This window comes from Lissotriton helveticus, chromosome 3_2 (assembly GCF_964261635.1).
Source record: "Lissotriton helveticus chromosome 3_2, aLisHel1.1, whole genome shotgun sequence".
Taxonomy (NCBI): Eukaryota; Metazoa; Chordata; class Amphibia; order Caudata; family Salamandridae; genus Lissotriton; species Lissotriton helveticus.
In genome coordinates this window covers 499470172-499492450 of record NC_136062.1, presented here as the reverse complement: position 1 = coordinate 499492450, position 22279 = coordinate 499470172, and the positions used below count along the sequence as shown (strand labels likewise).

Below are 22279 nucleotides of genomic sequence, written 5' to 3'. Positions count from 1 at the left end.
CCTTCCTTCCCTCTGTTGTCCTTCCTTCCCTCTGTCGTCCGTCCTTCCTTCCCTCGGTGGTCCTTCCTTCCCTCTGTTGTCCTTCCTTCCCTCGGCGGTCCGTCCTTCCTTCCCTCGGTGGTCCGTCCTTCCTTCCCTCTGTCCTCCGTCCTTCCTTCCCTCTGTCCTCCGTCCTTCCTTCCCTCTGTCCTCCGTCCTTCCTTCCCTCTGTCCTCCGTCCTTCCTTCCCTCTGTCCTCCGTCCTTCCTTCCCTCTGTCCTCCGTCCTTCCTTCCCTCTGTCCTCCGTCCTTCCTTCCCTCTGTCCTCCGTCCTTCCTTCCCTCTGTCGTCCGTCCTTCCTTCCCTCTGTCGTCCGTCCTTCCTTCCCTCTGTCGTCCGTCCTTCCTTCCCTCTGTCGTCCGTCCTTCCTTCCCTCTGTCGTCTGTCCTTCCTTCCCTCTGTTGTCCTTCCTTCCCTCTGTCGTCCGTCCTTCCTTCCCTCGGTGGTCCTTCCTTCCTTCTGTTGTCCTTCCTTCCCTCGGCGGTCCGTCCTTCCTTCCCTCGGTGGTCCTTCCTTCCCTCTGTCGTCCGTCCTTCCTTCCCTCGGTGGTCCTTCCTTCCTTCTCTCTGTGGTCCTTCCTTCCCTCGGTGGTCCTTCCTTCCTTCTCTCTGTGGTCCTTCCTTCCCTCGGTGGTCCTTCCTTCCTTCTCTCTGTTGTCCTTCCTTCCCTCGGTGGTCCTTCCTTCCTTCCCTCTGTTGTCCTTCCTTCCCTCTGTCGTCCGTCCTTCCTTCCCTCGGTGGTCCTTCCTTTCTTCCCTCTGTCGTCCGTCCTTCCTTCCCTCGGTGGTCCGTCCTTCCTTCCCTCTGTCCTCCGTCCTTCCTTCCCTCTGTCCTCCGTCCTTCCTTCCCTCTGTCCTCCGTCCTTCCTTCCCTCTGTCCTCCGTCCTTCCTTCCCTCTGTCCTCCATCCTTCCTTCCCTCTGTCCTCCATCCTTCCTTCCCTCTGTCGTCCTTCCTTCCTTCCCTCGGTGGTCCTTCCTTCCTTCTCTCTGTGGTCCTTCCTTCCTTCCCTCTGTCGTCTGTCCTTCCTTCCCTCTGTTGTCCTTCCTTCCCTCTGTCGTCCGTCCTTCCTTCCCTCGGTGGTCCTTCCTTCCCTCTGTTGTCCTTCCTTCCCTCGGCGGTCCGTCCTTCCTTCCCTCGGTGGTCCGTCCTTCCTTCCCTCTGTCCTCCGTCCTTCCTTCCCTCTGTCCTCCGTCCTTCCTTCCCTCTGTCCTCCGTCCTTCCTTCCCTCTGTCCTCCGTCCTTCCTTCCCTCTGTCCTCCGTCCTTCCTTCCCTCTGTCCTCCGTCCTTCCTTCCCTCTGTCCTCCGTCCTTCCTTCCCTCTGTCGTCCGTCCTTCCTTCCCTCTGTCGTCCGTCCTTCCTTCCCTCTGTCGTCCGTCCTTCCTTCCCTCTGTCGTCTGTCCTTCCTTCCCTCTGTTGTCCTTCCTTCCCTCTGTCGTCCGTCCTTCCTTCCCTCGGTGGTCCTTCCTTCCTTCCCTCTGTTGTCCTTCCTTCCCTCGGCGGTCCGTCCTTCCTTCCCTCGGTGGTCCTTCCTTCCCTCTGTCGTCCGTCCTTCCTTCCCTCGGTGGTCCTTCCTTCCTTCTCTCTGTGGTCCTTCCTTCCCTCGGTGGTCCTTCCTTCCTTCTCTCTGTGGTCCTTCCTTCCCTCGGTGGTCCTTCCTTCCTTCTCTCTGTTGTCCTTCCTTCCCTCGGTGGTCCTTCCTTCCTTCTCTCTGTTGTCCTTCCTTCCCTCGGTGGTCCTTCCTTCCTTCCCTCTGTTGTCCTTCCTTCCCTCTGTCGTCCGTCCTTCCTTCCCTCGGTGGTCCTTCCTTTCTTCCCTCTGTCGTCCGTCCTTCCTTCCCTCGGTGGTCCTTCCTTCCTTCCCTCTGTTGTCCTTCCTTCCCTCTGTCGTCCGTCCTTCCTTCCCTCGGTGGTCCTTCCTTCCTTCCCTCTGTTGTCCTTCCTTCCCTCGGCGGTCCGTCCTTCCTTCCCTCGGTGGTCCTTCCTTCCCTCTGTCGTCCGTCCTTCCTTCCCTCGGTGGTCCTTCCTTCCTTCTCTCTGTGGTCCTTCCTTCCCTCGGTGGTCCTTCCTTCCTTCTCTCTGTGGTCCTTCCTTCCCTCGGTGGTCCTTCCTTCCTTCTCTCTGTTGTCCTTCCTTCCCTCGGTGGTCCTTCCTTCCTTCCCTCGGTGGTCCTTCCTTTCTTCCCTCTGTCGTCCGTCCTTCCTTCCCTCGGTGGTCCGTCCTTCCTTCCCTCTGTCCTCCGTCCTTCCTTCCCTCTGTCCTCCGTCCTTCCTTCCCTCTGTCCTCCGTCCTTCCTTCCCTCTGTCCTCCGTCCTTCCTTCCCTCTGTCCTCCGTCCTTCCTTCCCTCTGTCCTCCATCCTTCCTTCCCTCGGTGGTCCTTCCTTCCTTCTCTCTGTGGTCCTTCCGTCTGTTTGATCCAGAGGAGGATGCTGGCACAGCCTTTGGTGTGTCCGCCTCCAGGCCACCTCTACAGTAGCTTGGTTCCAAGGGGATCAGGGCCTTGGCTGGCCTTTACTGCTCTTGTTGTTTTACCTTTATTTGTTTTCTCTCAGTTGAGGTTGAGATGGGCGACTGGCAAGAAGTTTGGGATGAAAACACCGGCTGCTATTATTACTGGAACACTCAGAGCAACGAGGTCACCTGGGAGCTCCCGCCGGACCTCGCCACTCAAGTCCAAGTGCTGCAGAATTATCCGCAGAGGTACAGTCAGACGGTCAGACGGTGCTCCTTCTGGACTGGTGTCTGTCAGGTTCTTTTCTTTCTATAATTGTACATAAGTCCTCGCCGTCATTGACATTGTGGCGATGTCGGACCCAAGGGCCGCCAGTGTTCAGTAGCCAAGATTCAAAAGCTTCCGTGCAATTATGCAAATTACAAGTGTTTTGGTTTGGACATTAGTTGGTGATTGAACACTCGGGTTGCTTACATCCATACTTAACAATTTAACTTGGCCTATTCTTCAGTCTTGCCTTCATGCTAGAAGAACACAGATCACGTGTGATTAATTTCCTCTATAGATTGAGTCAGACAGGCAAATAGTTGAAACAAGTAGTGTCTACAGGCCTTTGAGGTGCCCTCTGAGCACATGTTACAGTAATTCCCCCACTGGCATCCGTATGGGTTTTTGAAGAGCAGTTTGGTACCAACCACTCCTGTGTTCAGTGAACTCTGTGTCGAGTTTCCAGCCCATGTGCTCTCTTTGGCCTCGCTGACATTTACAATCTCAAGAAATAAAGCCCAATATTGTAGGGTCAGACCTGCTCATGCAGATAATGCCCACACATGGGATATCCCACACCCTGCCTTAGGGCTGGTAAGGCCAGCTAGAGGGGTGACTTACCTATATCTTAGGCAGTTCTAGCTGGCATGTCACAAAGGCAGTGTGCCATGTCGACTTTGTCGGCACCAGGCCATGCATGATGCAGTTACAGTCTGCTGGGCCTAGATGCGGGATCCCTAGGGACTCTATTCTGTCCCAATGTTCTAGGTACCGTTTACTAGAGATTTACAGGGGCCCTGAACGGCCAATTGTGGAATCGTTTTACAAACAGAACACTGGTACTGGACACCTGGGCAGCAGGGGTCCACTACTCCACAGTCAAAGTTGCATCAAAGCCGGGCAAAAAGTGGGTGTATTACACAAACAAATTTCTCACACCTGGGGTCACTACACCCCCTAGATGGAAGCTTGCTGTGGGGAATGGGCATTACCCTGCTCCAGAGTTCCTAGTTTTACAACAGCCAAGATTGTTGAATCCTAATTTCCGTGTTCACTTCAGGTGGCTGACATTAGGGGTGTGACTAGCCTGCAGGTGTAGCACGTCTCCTTACATAGCTATTTTCCTACCTGTCCTGGTGCCAAATGGGCCTCGGGCAGGGGGTAACATCTACAAGGTCTGGGGAAAGCCAGGCTTGCATATCAAAGGCGGTGGGCTCTTTGAAGCGCCCTGCCGCGACATGCTAATTTAAGAGCCATCCTCCTGGAGGCAGTGTAAACACCTCCTGCCAGAGCAGGCATGGTTTCTGGCCTCTGAGAGCGCTGGTTCTCACTCCTAGGGGTCAGAAACTGGCCTATGGTGGCAGGCGGGGCAGGACTAGTCAGCCAGCACTCTAGGCTAGAAGGGTTTAGGGGGTACCTCTAAGTGCACATGTTAAAATAAATCGATCACTGGAATCAGAGCGAGTTTATTATTACGAGGTGTTTGGTACACCATAAGTTTCAGTGAGGCCATTATGTATCTGGGGATCTCGGGTTGACCAGTGCCCAGTACAGCCCTTAAGATGGCTTCCCTGCGCCCTTGTATTATCCAGCAGTGGAGCTAGCCCAATTTCCTACTTAAAGAAACCATTATCAGGAATGTCAATTTGTACCCACTGGTGTGCGCTTTTAGGGTTTAGAGCACATTCAGTGGGCGCTGGACGGCAGCGTCCCAGTGTGCCGTCCCTACACTAGGACCTATAGACATCTAAAAGTGCAGGTGAACCTGGAGAAACGAAACCTGTGTTGGATATGACAAAATATGCATGTCCAATTATGACGGTGAGGTGGTTGTTAAACATGCGTCCCTGTACTTGGAACTATTCCATTTTATAAGCTAAACCATGAATATAGGGGTAGGGAAAAAACAAAACACTTTGTATACTTGGCCACAGCGTACATGTGTTTACCATGCCATGTACATATGGGTGTACATGTAGAGAGACTTATGCTCGCTACAAAAGTCATGTGTATATGCATGCATAGAAGTGAGGATATGTCTGTATACATGTGTTAATTTCAGGTAAACGTTAAAAGAATAAACATTTAATAATAAAATATATCTTGATTCCCATTAACTGTTGTCCTATCCCTCTTCTCTTTGACTCATCCCAAACCTTTCTGAACTCTATGAACTCCCTGTTCTCCTTAATCTTCCACCTCCTCCTTTTCACCCGAGTAGCAGCCGCACGTGTCCACTACTCTTAACGCCCCTTTCAATCCAAGCGCGTTTATAAAGCACGGCACTGTCGCTCCTAGGGGTATCTTGGCACCGTCTCTTCGAGTCCGGTCGTGAGTCTCTGAAGTCTGCCAGCGAGGGGGTTGTGCGGAGCTGGAGGGGAAGGTCGCTCTAGGTCTTGGCAGAGATGTAGGAGGTGCTGCCACCACTGTTGCTGCAATGGATGCGGGGGGACGGGGGTGCGAATGAAGGGCAGTTGTCTAGTGGGTGGGTGGAAGTTCCGTCGATGGTTGAGGTAGGCAGGTCATAGGGCGGAGGGCTTTGCAGGCGTGTGTGAGGAACTTGCACTGGCATCTTTTCTGGATGGGGAGCCAGTGGCGGTCTCAGTGGGGGCGATGTGGATTTGTTTGGGGAGGTCCAGGGTGAGCCTGGCTGCAGCGTTCTGTATGGTCTGGAGTCTTCTGAGGGGGAGTGGCGATGCCGACATAAAGGGCTTTGCCGTAGTCGAGGCTGCTGGTGATGAGGGCTTGAGTGACACTTTCTGATGTTGGTTGAGATCCATCTCCATATTCTGTGGAGTATGTGGAAGCAGAAGAAGGCGACTGCATTGACTTGTCGTTTCATGGTCAGGTGGCTGTCGAGGGGATGCAGATGCTGCGTGCATGGTTTGTCCGTGTGGGTCGGAGTTCCTCAGGCCACCAGCTGTGGTTCCATGCGGAGATGTTTTCGTTGGAGGCAGTTCTCTTACATCCGTTTGGCTCCGTTGGTCATGGCGGGATCCTCGGTGAGCGAGAGGATCAGTGTAGTTTGTGTAGGAGATTCTGGGATTTGACGACATCGACGCGGTGGGCGTCATGTAGATGTTGAACAGGTTGGAGCTGATGGATGGTCCTTGTGGAGCGCCGCATATGAGGTCTTTGAGTGCAAAGGTGAAGGGAGGCAGTCTGATGCTCGGAGTGCGTCCTGTAAGGAAGGAGGCGATGCGCTTGAGGGCGTCTTATTGTATGCTTCTGTTGTAGTCTGTTGATGGGATTATGGGAGACTGGGGAACGCCGCAGAGATGTCGTGGAGGATCGGGTCCATTGTTTCTCCACGAGAGTTCTGATACCTTCTAGTCTACAGATCAGGAACTTTGTGCGTTACTCATTCTTGGGAAGGTCTCTGACTCATTCCTGAGAATGGTCTATAGAAATCTCGAGACCAACCGCACACGCGCTCCTAACCTTACTTTGATAAAGGACCATCTAAGCAACCTAGACATTATACCTTCCTCTGTCTCACTCAACGAGATAGGTTTTGTGTTGCACCTTAATATGTTGCTTTTACAAAAGGTTCTGTATCTGTGCTCTGATTTGCATCTATTTGTTGTATAAGTAACTTTACTGATTGTATAGCACTCTGATATCCGCCGGGATCTTGTTCGCGCTCTATAAAACTTTATAAATAAATCATTCCTCTGCTCCTGATTTGATCCTTCTAGTTCTGCACTGGGAGAAGCTGAGCAGAGTTACCCGATGTTGGACCTCCAGCCCCATGACCTGAATGACGTTCCGAAGACGGCAGGGACTGTGAGCTTTGATAAGGAGAGCAAGAAGGTCAGCACCGTCTCTTCCCAGAGCCCATTCTGTACAGCCTTCCTTAGAAGAGATGGCTGCTTCTTATGGTGTGAGGGCACTCCCTATCTGCTCTGGTATTGTTTTCCCTTCTAGCTCCCTGAAGGGTGGGGGGAATGGGGGCAGGGGGTTGTTCTTCTGCTGGTGCCAGTATAATGGTCCTTCAGCCTGCTTTGTGCTGTTTCCACTCTTTTGCCTCTACCTGACTTGCTTTGAACCATCTCACTCTGAAGGGGTTTCCAGGGTTCAGCAGCAAATTGCCATTACTGCAAAGAGTCCAACTTGGACCCTGTAATACCCACCACCCCCTTTACCCCCCCACCCCCTCCTCGTCAGCCACCTCCACCCAGTTTCCCTCGCACCCTCGCCATTCTACGCTAGCGTGTAAGGCTGGTTGAAGCTTCAAACGTGCATCGCTTTCTTTTCCAGGACCTGAATGAAGCCGTCCAGGCCATTTCGAGTCTTGAAGAGGAGAAAGTAGGAGTGGCTGCTTCTCTCCTCGCGCCACTTCTTCCGGAGAACGTGAAGGAGGAGGAGCAGCGATGGCGGATGAGGCTTCTGGCTAAAGAGGACGTGCCCCTCGGGGCAGAAGAGGATGACGAGGAAGTCCCGGAAAGGATGCCTCTGGTCTCCAGTGAATATCTCGAGGACCCCTCCAGGGATGATGTCTGCAGTACTGTACAGTCCGGCGAAAGTGATGAGGAAGAGCAAGACACCCTTGAGCTGGAGATGGTTTTGGAAAGAAAGAAGGTATGGATTGTTTAATGTGGATCTGTCTCTTGACTTTAGAAGCTGGAACTAGTTTGACTTCCCCTTGCCAGGGATTCTGAACCAGCGTCTGTTGCCCCTGACTTTGGGAGCTCTACCCCAATACCCAGAGCTGGTCACTTAGGGAATTCTCCAGTGTCTCTTGCTCCTGACTGCCCTGAATTTCCCGTGTCTCCTGCCCCTCGTTGTTGGATTCCGTATCTGCTGCCTGGAAGGCAGGGTCTGTTCCGCATCTTCTGCCTGCTGACAGGGAGAACCTCCCCAGAGTCGTCTGCTTTTGACTTGGGGTAAGGACAAGGAGACCTCTCCTGCTATTCTTTTGGTCATGAGTAGTGACTCTTAACTGAAGAAATGCACCCCCTTGTTTTTTGCTGCTGGTTGGACCTAAACATGTCCCCCCCCCCCCGTCCCCCCCACCCCCTGACTGGTGGATTAGTCTTGATAGAATCTACCGCCATGTCTGCTGACTCTTAGCCGAAAGATTTTGTGGCCAGCTGAAACCTGTCACACGACTGGTGTATTGCCTGTCACCAATCTGCTAATTAGAATCTGGAACTTGTTTTGCTGCTTTCTGTTTGATTGTTTTCTCTTTTTACTTCCCATTATCTCTATATCCCCAAAACCCATCTCTTGCTGACTTGACTGGAAGAAGTTTGGTAAAGATTTTCTAAACCCACTCATTCCATTCTTACACAGGCCCTTAACTAGTTCTAGTTATACACCCTTGTGCAATGGCCATGTGACCGCAGAGCCAAATTGGATCCGTTTAATAGATCATAGGAACACGCTGCTAATGAAGTGCTCTTTGCAGGCGGAGCTGCGAGCCCTGGAAGAGGGAGATGGCAGTGCTGGGGGCTCCAGTCCCTGCTCCGATGGAAGCCAGTCGGCCTCGCGGGATGGCATAGCTGGACTGACACCAGTTAAGTCTAAGTGGAAGATCTTTGTTCCAGCAGCGAGTCCGGAATCAAACAGCCGAAGTTCCAGCAAGACCGGCAGGGAGACTCCGGAACATTTGGAAAATGGTAATGTGCTGCTTCTGTTCAAGGCTTGGAAGAGACTAGGTCAGTGTCCTGGAGGGTGGAGGTGGTATCCGAGACTGTAGGGGATGTTTCAATTCCCTTCCAAACCCTCTCTCCAACTCCCTTGGATTACTGCCACTGGTGTTCAGGACCGCAGGATCTTCTAGTTCGTTGTCTCATTTAATCAGAGCTGGGGACGGAGTTAATGGAGCTGGACTAGAAATTAGGGGGGGGGTGAAATTACAGGGTGGCACTGGTGGAGGAGACCGCAGTGAGAGCAAAGGGGCGGGTACTGAGCACAAGGTACAATGTACAGAAATCGGCACGGGAAGCAGACTGGATATGGAGCAGCTTAGGAGATGGCACTGGAAGTAGGCACTCTCCGGGTGATATTATGGGAGTAGGAATGGGGGGTGGGGGGTGTTATGGAGGAGACAGCAAGCGGTGGGAAAGCCTAGGATGGGTTCGCCATCAAGGCTACGTTTTTCAAGTAGCAGGATGACCCTGGTGGATGCTGCCCTGCAGAAGGAATTAATGACGATAAATGCCCCCCCCCCCACCCCCCACTCCTTTTACTCCTCAAATAAAAAATATAATAATCAGTAAGCAGCGAGGAACATTTGAGAGATTGTAGGTACTGTTCAAGCCGGTGGATCATAATGCTCCTGAACTTCCCTGCGGTAGCCCGAAGCAGTGATCCCACATGTCTGTAGATTCCAGCCTCAGAGCGTGCTAGCGCCATCTGATGTTGTGCTGCATATCCTCTTTTGGGGAACAATTTTCTTACTGTTTAATTCTTAATTTTTTTTTTATAGCTAAAGTACTCGCTGAATGTTGATGTTGTCGAGTGCTAATTAATGCTTTCTTAATCAGTGTTCAAGGCTTGTGTGCTGTAGATGCACATGCTTTGCATACTCCTGCCGTCTAGTGTTGGATCCGGATGTTTGCAAAGAAGAAGTCTTTCCAGTCCCGAGGTAAGGTGCCTCCTTTCGGGGATCATGGGAGTCGACTCTACTGTTTTCTTTCCGCCATCGGGTTTGGACGTGTATTGCAGCGCTCCGATACCGTTAATCTGGATCCATTCGGTACGCGATCCACTCTACCCTCATCGGTATTGTTTCGATCATGTTTTCCGCCTTCTGGGTGTCAAATTTGGAAAACCTTCATTATTCAGTTGGGAAACCGCGGCCTTCGGGCGTCGCTCGTTTTCCTCGATCTACTTCTACTCAAAGTTCAACTGCAGTCTTTTGACGAATGAACAACTCCATTTCAGTTCTGTCCTTGGTGCCATTCCAAATACTCGCACACCGACCTTCATATGGTCTGTAACCTCTTTCCCAAGAGCATAAAGAGGAATACTGCGACGCTTGTTTCGATCCGAAAAGACTGTACGGGTCGGTCTAGTTCGACGAAGAGAAATGCAGCGGCAGAGAACACCCCTCATATCTTCAGAGAAGATATAGAGAAAGAAGACATGGATGTGATGGTAGCGGAAGAGGCCTTCATCCAGGACTCGGATTCAGAGTTGGGAATCGAACTAGAGTCCTGCGACGTTCCTGCTGAACAGGGTGTCGTAAATAACAAAGTCCCTTTGCTCACCAAACCTTCTCCAACCAAACAAAAGGCTTTGGGCTACCAATGCCAACAGGGCATGATAGGCACCAAGACTCTGATTCCAATGCCCGCATTCTGGCTCGGCAACGAGACAGCAAGTCAAGCCTTCCGGGCCGAGATGATACCCCTTCAATTCCGAAACATTTGAGACCAAAGCGAACAAGCATTGGCATAGCCAATAGGTTTCTCTTTTGGGACCTTATAAGTATTTAGTTATCCAGCACAATACCCTTGGTGCAATAACATCAAGTGTTGCATGGCTATAAGGCCCCAAATGCGAGACCTATTGGCTATGCCAATGCTTGTTATAAAAAGCAGCATTTGAAGCCAATTTGAGTCTGAACAGCCGATGTTAAGCCGAGGCCGGGATTCAAACCAGATCGTACACGGGTGACAGATGTAGCACCAGGGAACATCCCCTCCCTGAAAGCTCTGCTTGTTTTTGGCGCGAGGCCCCCAGAAGCGCACGAGCTGAGTCGCAGCCACGAGTCTAGCTCCAGCCTGGGAAGAGGGATGGAGAGGTGATGGGGTGACGGCACAGGGAGAGGGAGTCACTGTATGAAACGTGCCTTGAACCGAGAGTATGCGAGAGAGTGGTAAAAAGAATGGAAGAGGCAGTGAGAACTTGAGAGCGAAAGACCGACTTTGAGAGGAAAGTGAGCGAAAGAGACCCTGTTGGAGATAGTTAAAGCTGAGCAAGACAGTTACGAAGTGTAGGAACAGAGAGAGAAATGATGACCGCAACTGGGAGAAAGGCTGACAGGGGCCGGGAGTGACAGTGTGAATATGATGCAGGTTGACAGGCGCCGCATGTGCTCAGGCCTGGGATGATATTCCTGCTATTTGCAGCTATGATGGTGCGAGGGAGGGAGTGCAGAGTCCGTGCGATGGCCGCAAAGCAGTCGGTGCAAGGAGGGCCACGGGGGCACAGCACAAAGAGTGATGGCAGAAGATATGGGAGGCAGTGAGACGGGATACTTGCTGTACTCAAGAGCATTGTGATGCAATGCACCAAAATGCAAACCTATTTCCACTGTTAAGATCAATGTATTAAATACAAAATAAAGGAAGTAGCGCCTATTTTAGAACAGAAGTAATGAGTCCATGGATAAACTAAAGAGAAGAAAGACAGTACATGGCATTCAAGGCAGAATGGTGTGCTTATTTATAAGTTTTATAAAGCACTAAGTATTCGCTTACAATTGCTTCAGAGTCGTAATGGGTTTAGCATCTGGTGTGAGTAGCAGTGTGCGGTTGCTGAGAAGCCGTGGTTTAACCACTGCCCCATATGGACCAGGGTGAAAGTGGTATCTTACTACCATCCAGGGCAAATGAACGTGATCTCTTCTCTACCTGTGCTTAAAACCTGATTTGACCAGCCTTTGCAGCTCACAAGCCTGGGAATTAATTTTTTTAATACGCAAAGCTGCAAGACACACTTCTGCAATTTTGAACACTTTGTGTTAAAAGTGCAATCCTACTCTTCTCGTGCTACAATTATAAATGATGCACAAAAGCGGGTTTGAAAAATTGCTGTGGATTTCCCGACATTAGGAAGCTGATGAGCTGAGCGACCTTGCATGTATCTGAGCCTGTACGGGCTGCCTTTTCCTTGTCCCATCTTTGTAGTTTGAGCCGTGCTCATAAGTGTGCTTATATTTTGGTTTAAGGTGCGTGGCTGGCGCATTTATAAACTAAGCTGTGAAATAGGAAAAGGTATTGGTTATTAAGCGAGGCCCAATATTTCTGCCGCAAAGCAAAACATACTACAAAACAAAGCACTGCAACAAGTTTAAAAGTGGCACAAACTCCTGGTACAAAAAGGCCTAACAGTTGGCTCATGTGTGGACGTCGCACACAATAGAGTATTACTTTTTAAAGTACCCATAAACGGAGTGATATTAGAGAGAACAAGCCCGCGTGCCTCGCGCTAAAAGTTAATTAAAAAAAGAATGCGGAGGTTGTACGGATTAAATAAGTCAAACCGCTAAAAATGAATGCTCTGTGTAAGTATGAAGCATGCAAACTGGGACTTGGGGGAAAAAATATAAAACTGATGTGGCCATGAAACTCAGCGCACGGCATAGGTGCTCACATGATCTATGGAAATGTGCTTGGTTTGTAAAGCGTACGAACTGCTTACTCAGTTACGTACCAAGGCTCAAACATCTAAATGCTGTGCACTCGAAGACTGCATCTAAATACACATGCAATTAACTGTGTGCCAAATTGCTCCGTGTCAAAAGAAGCGATACCATATCGATCAGTATCAAAAGAAAGCCTACCGGGCTCAACAATAATGCTGAATGCTTACCAGCGATCCGTCGGCCATAACCTCAAAATCGCGGTGCCGATGTTACCAAAGGAAGTGACTTGAACGTGTTTAACATCCTCTTTGGTTGTGAGGATTTAAAGAGATAGATCGTGCTGTGATTACACGAGTTACTAATAAAGTTGTGATTGCGAAGTAAACTAGCATTGGCTGCGCTCTGAAAGGTAAAGAGCGGAGGCAGCGGGATCGCTCATGGGAGGGGGTATCTGCTGCACTCAGTGCACAGAGGGTTTGTTGAAACAGCAGGCGGCTGTACTAAGAACCAGAAAAAAAGTAGCGCAGAAGTGATCGCGATCGCAGGGACGCGCTCTGTGGTGGGGAGGGGCGGAGCGAGGCGCTTGAGGGAGCAAGAAACGGGTGCAGCGAGGAATGCACATAGATCAAAGCAAAAGTGATCGCAAAGCACGGGAGTGGTGCGCACGCAGCAGTGATCGCGCTGGAAGGGAGGCAGATGGCACCCTGCGCGCATGCACGCGCGCGTGAATGCAAGCGTTAGGCCGTCTGGTAGCACTTTGAAAACCTGTATACTAAATGTCTTGCAGCGCATGCACTGGCTCAGGCGAGACCTAAAAAGGACAGATCCAGCTCAGCACCAAAAACGTTGGCACTGAAACGTAAAAATGCTCCTTTCAAGCCACCGGAGCCTATTTTGTAAACAATTAAACAAAAGCTGGATCCAAAACAAAAGAAAATTCATATAAAATCTGACACGGGGCACATTACAACTAGGGCTCGCAGTTTTGTGGTATTTATTTATTTTAAAAAAAGTTTAACATTTAATTTTTGCCCATCTTATTGGTATTTATCCATATTTATTTTGTGTTTTGCGAATATATGGAGTCATAAAATGGTATATTTCCACATTTATTTAACTGATAAACATGCACTCATACTTTGCTGTCACGTTGTAGCAAATTAAGCAGCCAACTATAGCAAAATGCTACACCTTCAGGTAAATGTGAGCATTAGAATATAAATGTTATCAGACCCCTGCATGTAGGCAAATCGCTGCCTATTTTTAGCTTCTCGTGCTGGTCCTTAAGGGGTTGGTGGGTGTATTATGTGATGAGGTCGTAAAAGCACACATATAGTACACCCTATTTCATCACATTGGCTAAAAGACATTAGCAAAGCCAATAGCTTGCACATGGGTGAGACCAATTGGTTTTTGTCAAGGATTGTTTTTTCTTTGCATTCCTGCACTTGATGAAAGCACCTGTGTTTTCGTGCCCCTCTCCCTCCCACCCCCACCCTGTCCGTTTAGAGGTTCAAATGAGGCTGCTCCATTTTCGTTAATCTTTCGTGCACATCTTCAAATTGTATTGCTCAGGATCGGCGTCTGCCATTTTGGAACAGTAAATTAGAAGATAAAATAAAGAGAAAAACGAATTAGCAAAGCCAATAGGTCTCGCCTTTTGTACCCATTGGCTTTGCGAGTGTTTTGAGGGTGTTTGGAGAAGTACGTGCAAGAGAACAACATGGAGAGAGAGGGAAGCACACCAGGGAGAGAGCAACATGGTGGAGAGCAAGGAAAGCACACCAGGGAGAGAGCAACATGGTGGAGAGCAAGGGAAGCACACCAGGGAGAGAGCAACATGGTGGAGAGAAAGGAAAGCCCACCAGGGAGAGAGCAACATGGTGGAGAGCAGGGAAAGCACACCAGGGAGAGAGCAACATGATGGAGAGAAAGGAAAGCACACCAGGGAGAGAGCAACATGATGGAGAGCAAGGTAAGCCCACCAGGGAGAGAGCAACATGGTGGAGAGCAAGGGAAGCACACCAGGGAGAGAGCAACATGGTGGAGAGAAAGGAAAGCCCACCAGGGAGAGAGCAACATGGTGGAGAGCAGGGAAAGCACACCAGGGAGAGAGCAACATGATGGAGAGAAAGGAAAGCACACCAGGGAGAGAGCAACATGGTGGAGAGCAAGGTAAGCCCACCAGGGAGAGAGCAACATGGTGGAGAGCAAGGGAAGCACACCAGGGAGAGAGCAACATGGTGGAGAGAAAGGAAAGCCCACCAGGGAGAGAGCAACATGATGGAGAGAAAGGAAAGCACACCAGGGAGAGAGCAACATGGTGGAGAGCAAGGAAAGCACACCAGGGAGAGAGCAACATGATGGAGAGAAAGGAAAGCACACCAGGGAGAGAGCAACATGGTGGAGAGCAAGGTAAGCCCACCAGGGAGAGAGCAACATGGTGGAGAGCAAGGTAAGCCCACCAGGGAGAGAGCAACATGATGGAGAGAAAGGAAAGCACACCAGGGAGAGAGCAACATGATGGAGAGAAAGGAAAGCACACCAGGGAGAGAGCAACATGGTGGAGAGCAAGGAAAGAACTCCAGGGCGAGAGCAACATGGTGGAGAGCAAGGAAAGAACTCCAGGGAGAGAGCAACATGGTGGAGAGCAGGGAAAGCACACCAGGGAGAGAGCAACATGGTGGAGAGCAGGGAAAGCGCACCAGGTAGAGCAACACAGCGCCAGGGCTTGAGGGTCTGCGATAGGGGAAACCATAGTGAGGGCGCCACAAGGAGAAGGTGAAGGACACGAAAGAGAAAGCAGCTCAGGCTTGGGAGGTAACTGGGGAGAAGCACATCCCGGAGCGCGTCCTCCCGGGGCTCTGGGTGAGAGCAGAGCTGAGGGACTGCAGTTGTGCATACCTGTGAGAGCAGCGTGCAGCGCGGAGGAGACATGGGGGGTGGGAGGAAGAGAAGCTCCCTAAATGTGCGCAGTGGAACGATGCAGGGCAGCCAAGCAAGAGGACGAATACATGACTATGCTCTGGTGAGGGGGTGGGGGCCCGGATAAGATGGGACAAGGAAAGGCAGGCAAACAAGACCACTAAAGGTAAGCAGCGGGCCGGGCTGAAGCCCATTGCGAGTTCACCATCAGTCTTTTGCAATCACAAAGCTTGTGTTGTCTGATAAGCCAGACCAAAAAATGACTCTTGTTTCGTGATGCATATGTACGCTTCATCAGCTTGATTTACTGCGTCTGTTCCAAATTTGCAAACGAGCAATTTTTCTTTTTGGTAATGTGTCCAGGTGAGGTGATTGCATTGAAAGGCATACCCTATTGTCTTTGTCAATGCTTGTTTTAGAGCTGACTTTGAACTGTAAGTGCATGTTCGACACTATAGTAACTCGTGTATGCAGGGTTTTCAATCCATGTAGGTGCACCACCCTCCCTGCAGGCGGTTGAATCAGAAAGAGTACCTTGTCCATGATTAGTAATGCTTCCTTCGGACTGCTAGTATCTGTGACTGCGTTATGTGGGTATCTGAGCACGCGGCGGGGTGGCAGGTGCAGTGCGATCTTGCAGAGCTCTCTGAATTAGACTTCTATTGATTTTGTTTACATTTTTAGGGATTGCCTCAGAAGTTGCTGTGGAGATCGTGAAGAAAACTGAAGTGCCTCCAGTCCATGACAAAAGTGTTCCTCCAAAACCGGAGGAGGAGGTGGATCTGAAGGTAACCACTCCGATTCACCTCTAGGAGCTGTGCCTTGAATGAGAATAACTTCTTGAAGAAAGTCCTCCTAATGGGTTTAGAAAGATTGTATCCGATTGTGGCAGAGACTCGCTATTTGTGCCTGGTCTGTTTGCATCGAGTTAGATGATACCAGCACTCCAGGTTGAGTAAATGTTTGCTGCAAGTCTTAAACGGATAACATTTGTCCAGGTAGTATTCTTGTTACTTCGGTCCAAGACTGGCCTACCAGCTGTGAATGGTAGGAAAAAATGTGGAACACTGACTCCACCTACATGTAGTTTTTACAAGAAGCATACTCCCCCCCCCCCCCCCCCCCCCCCCCCCCCACTTTTTGCCAGACTACTGATGCACTTTGACTTGATGTGCCCTGGGTCCCTGCCAATCAGGTTCCCAGGGCCTGTGTTCTTTCCCAAAACTGTACCTTGTACCCCCAACTGGCACCTCTCTGGCCACATCGAAGTCCCTTGTAAAAGGTACCATGGGTACCCAGGGCGTTGTGGCCAGAGAAGGCCTCTAAGGGCTGCAGCACTTATCGTGCCACCCGCAGAGGTCCTGTACCACTACATTCACACACTGCCTTTGCAGGCTGCGTGTCTTGGTGCAGAACAAAGTAGAGTCGACATGGCGCACACCTGTGTGCCATGCCTACAACCCACTGCCCTGGCATAGATCAGTCACCTCTAGCTCGGTGCACTGTACCAGTGGTGAGGGTACAGGTGCACGAGTCCTGTAGCCCTACAGTGTCTAAGGCAATTCTTAGATGTGAGAAAGCGGCTCTATATATACTGGACCAGAATAAGGTACAGTGTATAGAGTCCACCAACCCCAGAGGTTAAAGTCAGGGCTGACTTTACTCTCCAAAGTGGTAGTTTGGTCGAGCAGTAAGGCAGTACCAGAGGGCAGTGTAAAGCATTTGTTGCACACACTCAGTCAGCAAAAGGTTTCACACACTCAAAGACTGAACTCCAGGCCAATTGTTATATCCAAAGATATAGATGTTTTATTTTTAGAACCAACAGTTATAAAAATATACTGTTCTCGTTATGAGTACTCTCATGTAATTACTTTGCAAAGAAGCAATAAAGTTTGTGCACATAATACAGTATTGGTAGTAAGCAACACAATCCTAAAACACACTCTAGCATTGAGCTCAATGAACTTTCCACATGTTAGTACAGTTAATTACTATATAGATTACTTTAGTAGTTCCAGGACTAGATCTTAGATTCAGTCCTGGGGTCTAAGCTGAAACTAAATTAGCAAAAACGTTTTAGTTACTGTAGTGAATTTTCATGAATATAAAGCTGTTATAAAAGTTCACACTTAGAAACTTTTCAAGGTGATTCTGACAATGTTATTCAATGGGAGAAAATTCAGGTTGCAGGTAAAGTACGATCGCGTTACTTTTGTAACCCAGCACTAGTCTCCTAGGGCCAGCACTGGGGTCTCAACTTGAAACAGGTAGGTAATTGAGTTTCAGTATTTCGTATGATTTTAAAAGAATATTTCAAGTTTTCAAAAGTAGACAAGAAATTTCAAAGAAAAGCAGACAATGGATTCCTAAGAAGAAAACACAGGTTACGAGTAAACCCGCTAGGGATTACTTTTACGGTTCAGTACTGGGCTACAAGGTACAGTACTGGCTTCTCTCCTGATCACGGGTGAGTACTTCGGATTTCGATATTCTGCTGATTGTAGGTGAATATTTTAACATTTCTAAACTTCACACTTAGAAGAAATTTCACAGAAAAGCAGTCAATGGTTTCCTACGGCAGAAATTTAGATTACTAGCAAACACGGTTGTGATTACTTTCGTGGTTCAGTACTGAGCTACCAGGTACAGTACTGGCTTCTCTCCTGATCACAGGGGAGTAATTCGAAATTTGTTATTCGGCTGATTTTAGATGAATATTTTAAAGTTTCAAAACTTCACACTTAGAAGATTTTTCGAGTCAAACCAGTCAATGTTATCCTATGGCAGGAAAGTGAGTCATCGGTTTACAGGCGAGTACTCGACTGGTGAAGTTAGGGTTCTGGGCATAGACTCAGGGGTCCCCCAGGGTCAGGTTGGTACAGTTAGTACACCCTCAGCGGCACAGGGCCGGCCGGGTGCAGAGGTATTTAGGCCCAATGTTATCCAATGAGAGGCAGGGGGCCTTCGGCTGGTGCCTGCTTGCAAGCAGGCCACGCGGCTGTGGGAGCTGGGCTCCTGGTCACTTGCTCAGGACAAGGGGGGAAGCAGGATAGGACAAAGGTTGCACGGCCAGAGGCACTTGGGCGGCTGGGTGCAGGGTGCTTTTGAGCCGTCGGGCGCTCAATGTTATCCAATGAGGATCTTGAAAAGGGAACAAAGGCTACAGGCTCGGGGATGGTGGATCTTCAGGAGCGACCAACACTTCGAGGGGTAAGTTTGGATCTTGGAGGATAGGCAGGCATCCAGGATTTGGGCACAGGGGGCCGTGGGGCGCCGGGTGCAGGGGTGTCTTTTGAGGTTGGGAAATCTTACCCTCTGCTGGTCGCGGTCGGAGGGGTCCTTTGTCCTGAGGCTGCAGGCGTCGTCGAGGTCCTCTAGGAGGGTCTTTGGGAACTGGATTCCGAGTCAGAATGGCCGGGGGAACGTACTCGGGGTACCATTTACCAGGGGCTGACATGTGGCCAGGGATGCCAATTGGTTTTAGGCTTTAGTATAGTTTTTAGGGAAGAAACACAGGCCCTGGGTTCCTGATTGGCAGGGACCCAGGGCACACCTAGGAAAAGTGCATCAGGTATCAGGCAAAAAGTGGGGGGGGGGGTCCTGCAATAGGAACTCACTTTCTCACATTAGACATTATAAGTGCAGTGTTGCCATTAAGAGTATATGGTGCTGGGAGTTGTCATTTTGAACTCCACAGCACCATAATGGCTGCACTGAAAACTGAGAAGTTCGGCATCAATCATCTCAGCACATTAAACTCACACTGATGCCAGTGTGGGATTTAATAAAAAATGCACTCAGAGGGCATCTTAGAGATGCCCCTTGAAACACGACCAGCCCCTTATGGGTTCCTGGACTGGTAAACACCAGCCTGCCACCACAAGACATGTTTCTGGACCCCTGGGGTGGAAGCCTTCGCTCCCTGAGCCCAGAAACACAGCCTTTCCTGGGAGGAGGTGCTCACACATCCCCCGGGCCAGGAAGAGCCACCTGTAACAGGAGATCTTCAAAGGCCTGGCAGCCTTTATAATATGACCCCCATCCTCTCCTGCTATCAGGAGCAGGTCCCCTTTCATGTCTACCCTCCTTTTTGGCGAGTAGACAGGTGGGAAAAATTAACCAGCCCAGAAGGTGTTCCCAGCTCTGCTAACTCCACCCCTCAGGTGGGGAGGCGAGGTGAAGCCCCCTCTTCAATGCCCACCATCTTGCAGATGGCAGGCACTCCCCAATGAGGATTAGGGATTGAGCACACCAAGGGTGTAGTCACCCTAAGGTCAGTAGCCAATCGGCTACTGACATCAAAACCCCTAAAACACCTCCTAAATACAGTATGCAGGGGGCAGCCCTAAACCAAGAAGACCGATTCCCGCCACCTATCAATAACGACCAAAGAAGACTCCCAGCAGAGGAGACTGCAGAGAAGAACTGACTTGGCCCCTGCCCTACCGGCCCATCTGCAGTTTCAGAGATCCTGCGCCAAGGGTTGCCTTGTCCTGCAGCCAACGACCTCCAGAACCCTTGGGAGGACTGACTGCCTTCAACGAAGACCGGATCACCTGCAAACGGCATCTATTTTCAAAAGAAACTTTAAACAAAGACTCTGAGCCTGATGAGGAAAAAGAAACCAGACGCCTGGAACCACCAGTCGCCTACGGCCCGAGTTTGAGTGGTCCACTGGTCCCAGCGAGGTCCCCCAGCGCTCCAGAGCCTGAGTCCACTGTGGGGTGACCCCTCCATGACTCCCCAGAGTCGCCGGCAGCCTCTGCACCGAGACCCCCCAACTGCCAGTGGCCCGGTAAGATGAAATCCGACCTCAAGACACCCCTAGTTCTCCAACTTACCTCCCAGCTGTTGGTTCCTCCCAGAAGTCTTACTGGACCCAACCTGCAGCCAACATCCAAAACCGGCAACTCCCATCGAAAACAGGGCAGTGTATCTGGTCGATGGCTGCAGGGAACTGGCTCCTCCACTTCAAGGGAGAGGTTAACGGGTTGGCAGAGTGCTGGGGGCCCTCCGAGGCTTCTGGCGGCCCTCCGAGGCTTCTGGCGGATTCACAGCTGCAGGACTAGTTGGGTCTTTGCAACTGTCGAGACGTGAGCAGGCAGTCTGGGTTAGGCACCAAGTCCACAACTAGTCCACAGTTCTTGTGGTCTTTGGTTCTTTGTTCTTCTTTAGTCAGATGCATCTGAGTTCCTGGTGTCAGGGCACCACCTAAATACTTAATTTAGGGGTGTTAAGGGGAGTGGTCAAATGGGCTACTTATCCTTTGGGGGGAGGTTACTACACTCCCTGTATGATCCTGCCCCAAACTTGTCTGTGGGGGCTGGTTGGTCAGCACAGTAGACCCTGGTAGTTTTTAAAGGGGGCACCACCATCTGAACCTTTACTCAATTGCTTATGGCGTGCCCAGCATCCTCCCCCCCCCCCCCCCCCCCCCCCCCCCCCCCCCCCCAGCTGATGGCCGGCATATCTGTGGCACTTCATAAAATCTTCTCATAATGCTTTCTGGACCTTCAGTACGTCCGAAGACTACTAGGCCACCTCTGTGACCTGAGCATAGCCCTGGAGAACTATCCCTGCGCCCTCTTATACCCAGGCTGAAGTGGCCTCCTAGGGGCAGGTGGCTGCCCTGCTATGTGGCTACGGGGGCACAGGCTGCAAGAGGTCTTTTCTTGGAAGTCCCAAGCTGAACACTGGACTTGGACTGGACTTTGCTCTTAGCTGCTGTCTGACACCCTGAGAGTCTCCAAGTAGACCCCCTGAAGTCCTGGAGGGGGAGGGGCATGAAGAAATGCACTCATGCGGTTCTTTGGGCATCGGAAGAAAATGTCCAGGCTCTTAAAAAAATTTAAAAAAAACTTTACTCCAGAGCGGAGGCCTCCAACCTTTTATTTAATAAGAGCTACAAAATTACATTGATGGTAACCATATACAAGATTACCAGGACAGGTTAACATCTATGTGAATCATGGGTAATACATAACAGCGAGAGCAAAGATGCCCCTGGCACCAAGAAATAATTAGTAATCCGTTTCCCCAGCGCCGCATGATTTTTCAATCAAAATATACCGCAGCTTATGAGTTCTGAAAATATTCCTTTTTGCCTTGCGTATGCAGTTTTGCAGCGTGAATCTTTCTGGATTCACTATGCTGTGCATTATTCCGCGTCTCGTGGTTGGGTCCGGAATCGTAGTTTTTTGGGTTTTTTCGTAGTCCAGGTGGGTGTCTACAACCCACCTTCTGGTGTATTTCCTGTGACGTCGGCGCGCTTCCTGTGGAAGCTCCCACCTTTGGGCACCATCTTCGGATTCTTTTTTCCGCCGTTGGGTCTGGATCGTCACCGAGAGGTTCCAGAATTTTTTGGATAAAAGGAAAAGACGAAAATCTACCGAAATAGATTGGAGAATACATCGAAGACTTCGACGTCCAACGCAGAATGCGCACACAGGGGGCCCCCTGAGCGCAGGAATGGACAAGACTCCGTTCAAATTCTGCCGCAATTGCCACCACAAATACGCGCAGAAGGACCAGCACCCGGTTTGCAACCTCTGCCTGCCGGTCGACCACGAAAGCAAGAATTGCAACGCCTGCTCCATCTTCACCCAGAAGACTCGGGGTTAGAGAGAGGCAGAGGAGAGCCACTACAGCATGCAAGGCAAAGGCCAACCTCCGTCTCTTCGAGACTTGGGCCTCTCCAGCGATGAAGAGGACAACATCGCCAAGGGACCAGATGATTTCACGGTCGTAGAGACCGTTAAGAAAACTACAAAATAGGTAGGAGCGATGTCAACCCCTAAAACCCCGACAGACTCTCGAAAGCCTGAGTCATACTCTCGAAATTACAGGTTTTTCAATAAAGCATTGATGTATGCAAATGTTTACTGCTCTCTCTCTCTCTCTCTCTCTTCCTTGAGTTGGGAGAGTACTACTGTGTGTATGCAAATCCATGTAATTTTGCGGCAGATTTGCCAGTTGGGAAATGTTTTAGGCTACAAATATGTTTATGTATATATATATATATATATATCTATCTATCTCAAGGGAGCTTGACTCCCGAAATGCGTTGATGATTGTAACTTAAATAAATAAAAAGCCTAAGTTTCTGATACCTGCGTACGAGTGCCGGATGATTTCCTTGATGAACAAAAATGGATTTCTTATCTTGAAAATATATATATATATATATATATTGGAAAGTGGGTTATTGGTGGGGGCAAATGTAGGTCTGCCACTGGCAATAAGGCCACTAACACACGATAGGACTCAGCATAGGTC

At 50.1% G+C, this 22279-nt stretch overlaps 1 protein-coding gene across 3 annotated transcripts in view; it reads left to right on the top strand.

The window, feature by feature from the left end:
- FNBP4 (formin binding protein 4) overlaps positions 1-22279 on the top strand; it is a 235524-nt gene that overhangs the window by 28711 nt on the left and 184534 nt on the right. For all 3 annotated transcript variants that reach the window (XM_078684505.1, XM_078684506.1, XM_078684507.1), the window contains 5 exons: positions 2591-2738; positions 6456-6570; positions 7018-7338; positions 8168-8378; positions 15686-15789. In XM_078684505.1, the coding sequence (XP_078540631.1) occupies positions 2591-2738; positions 6456-6570; positions 7018-7338; positions 8168-8378; positions 15686-15789 (899 nt within the window). The remainder of the gene's footprint in view (positions 1-2590; positions 2739-6455; positions 6571-7017; positions 7339-8167; positions 8379-15685; positions 15790-22279) is intronic.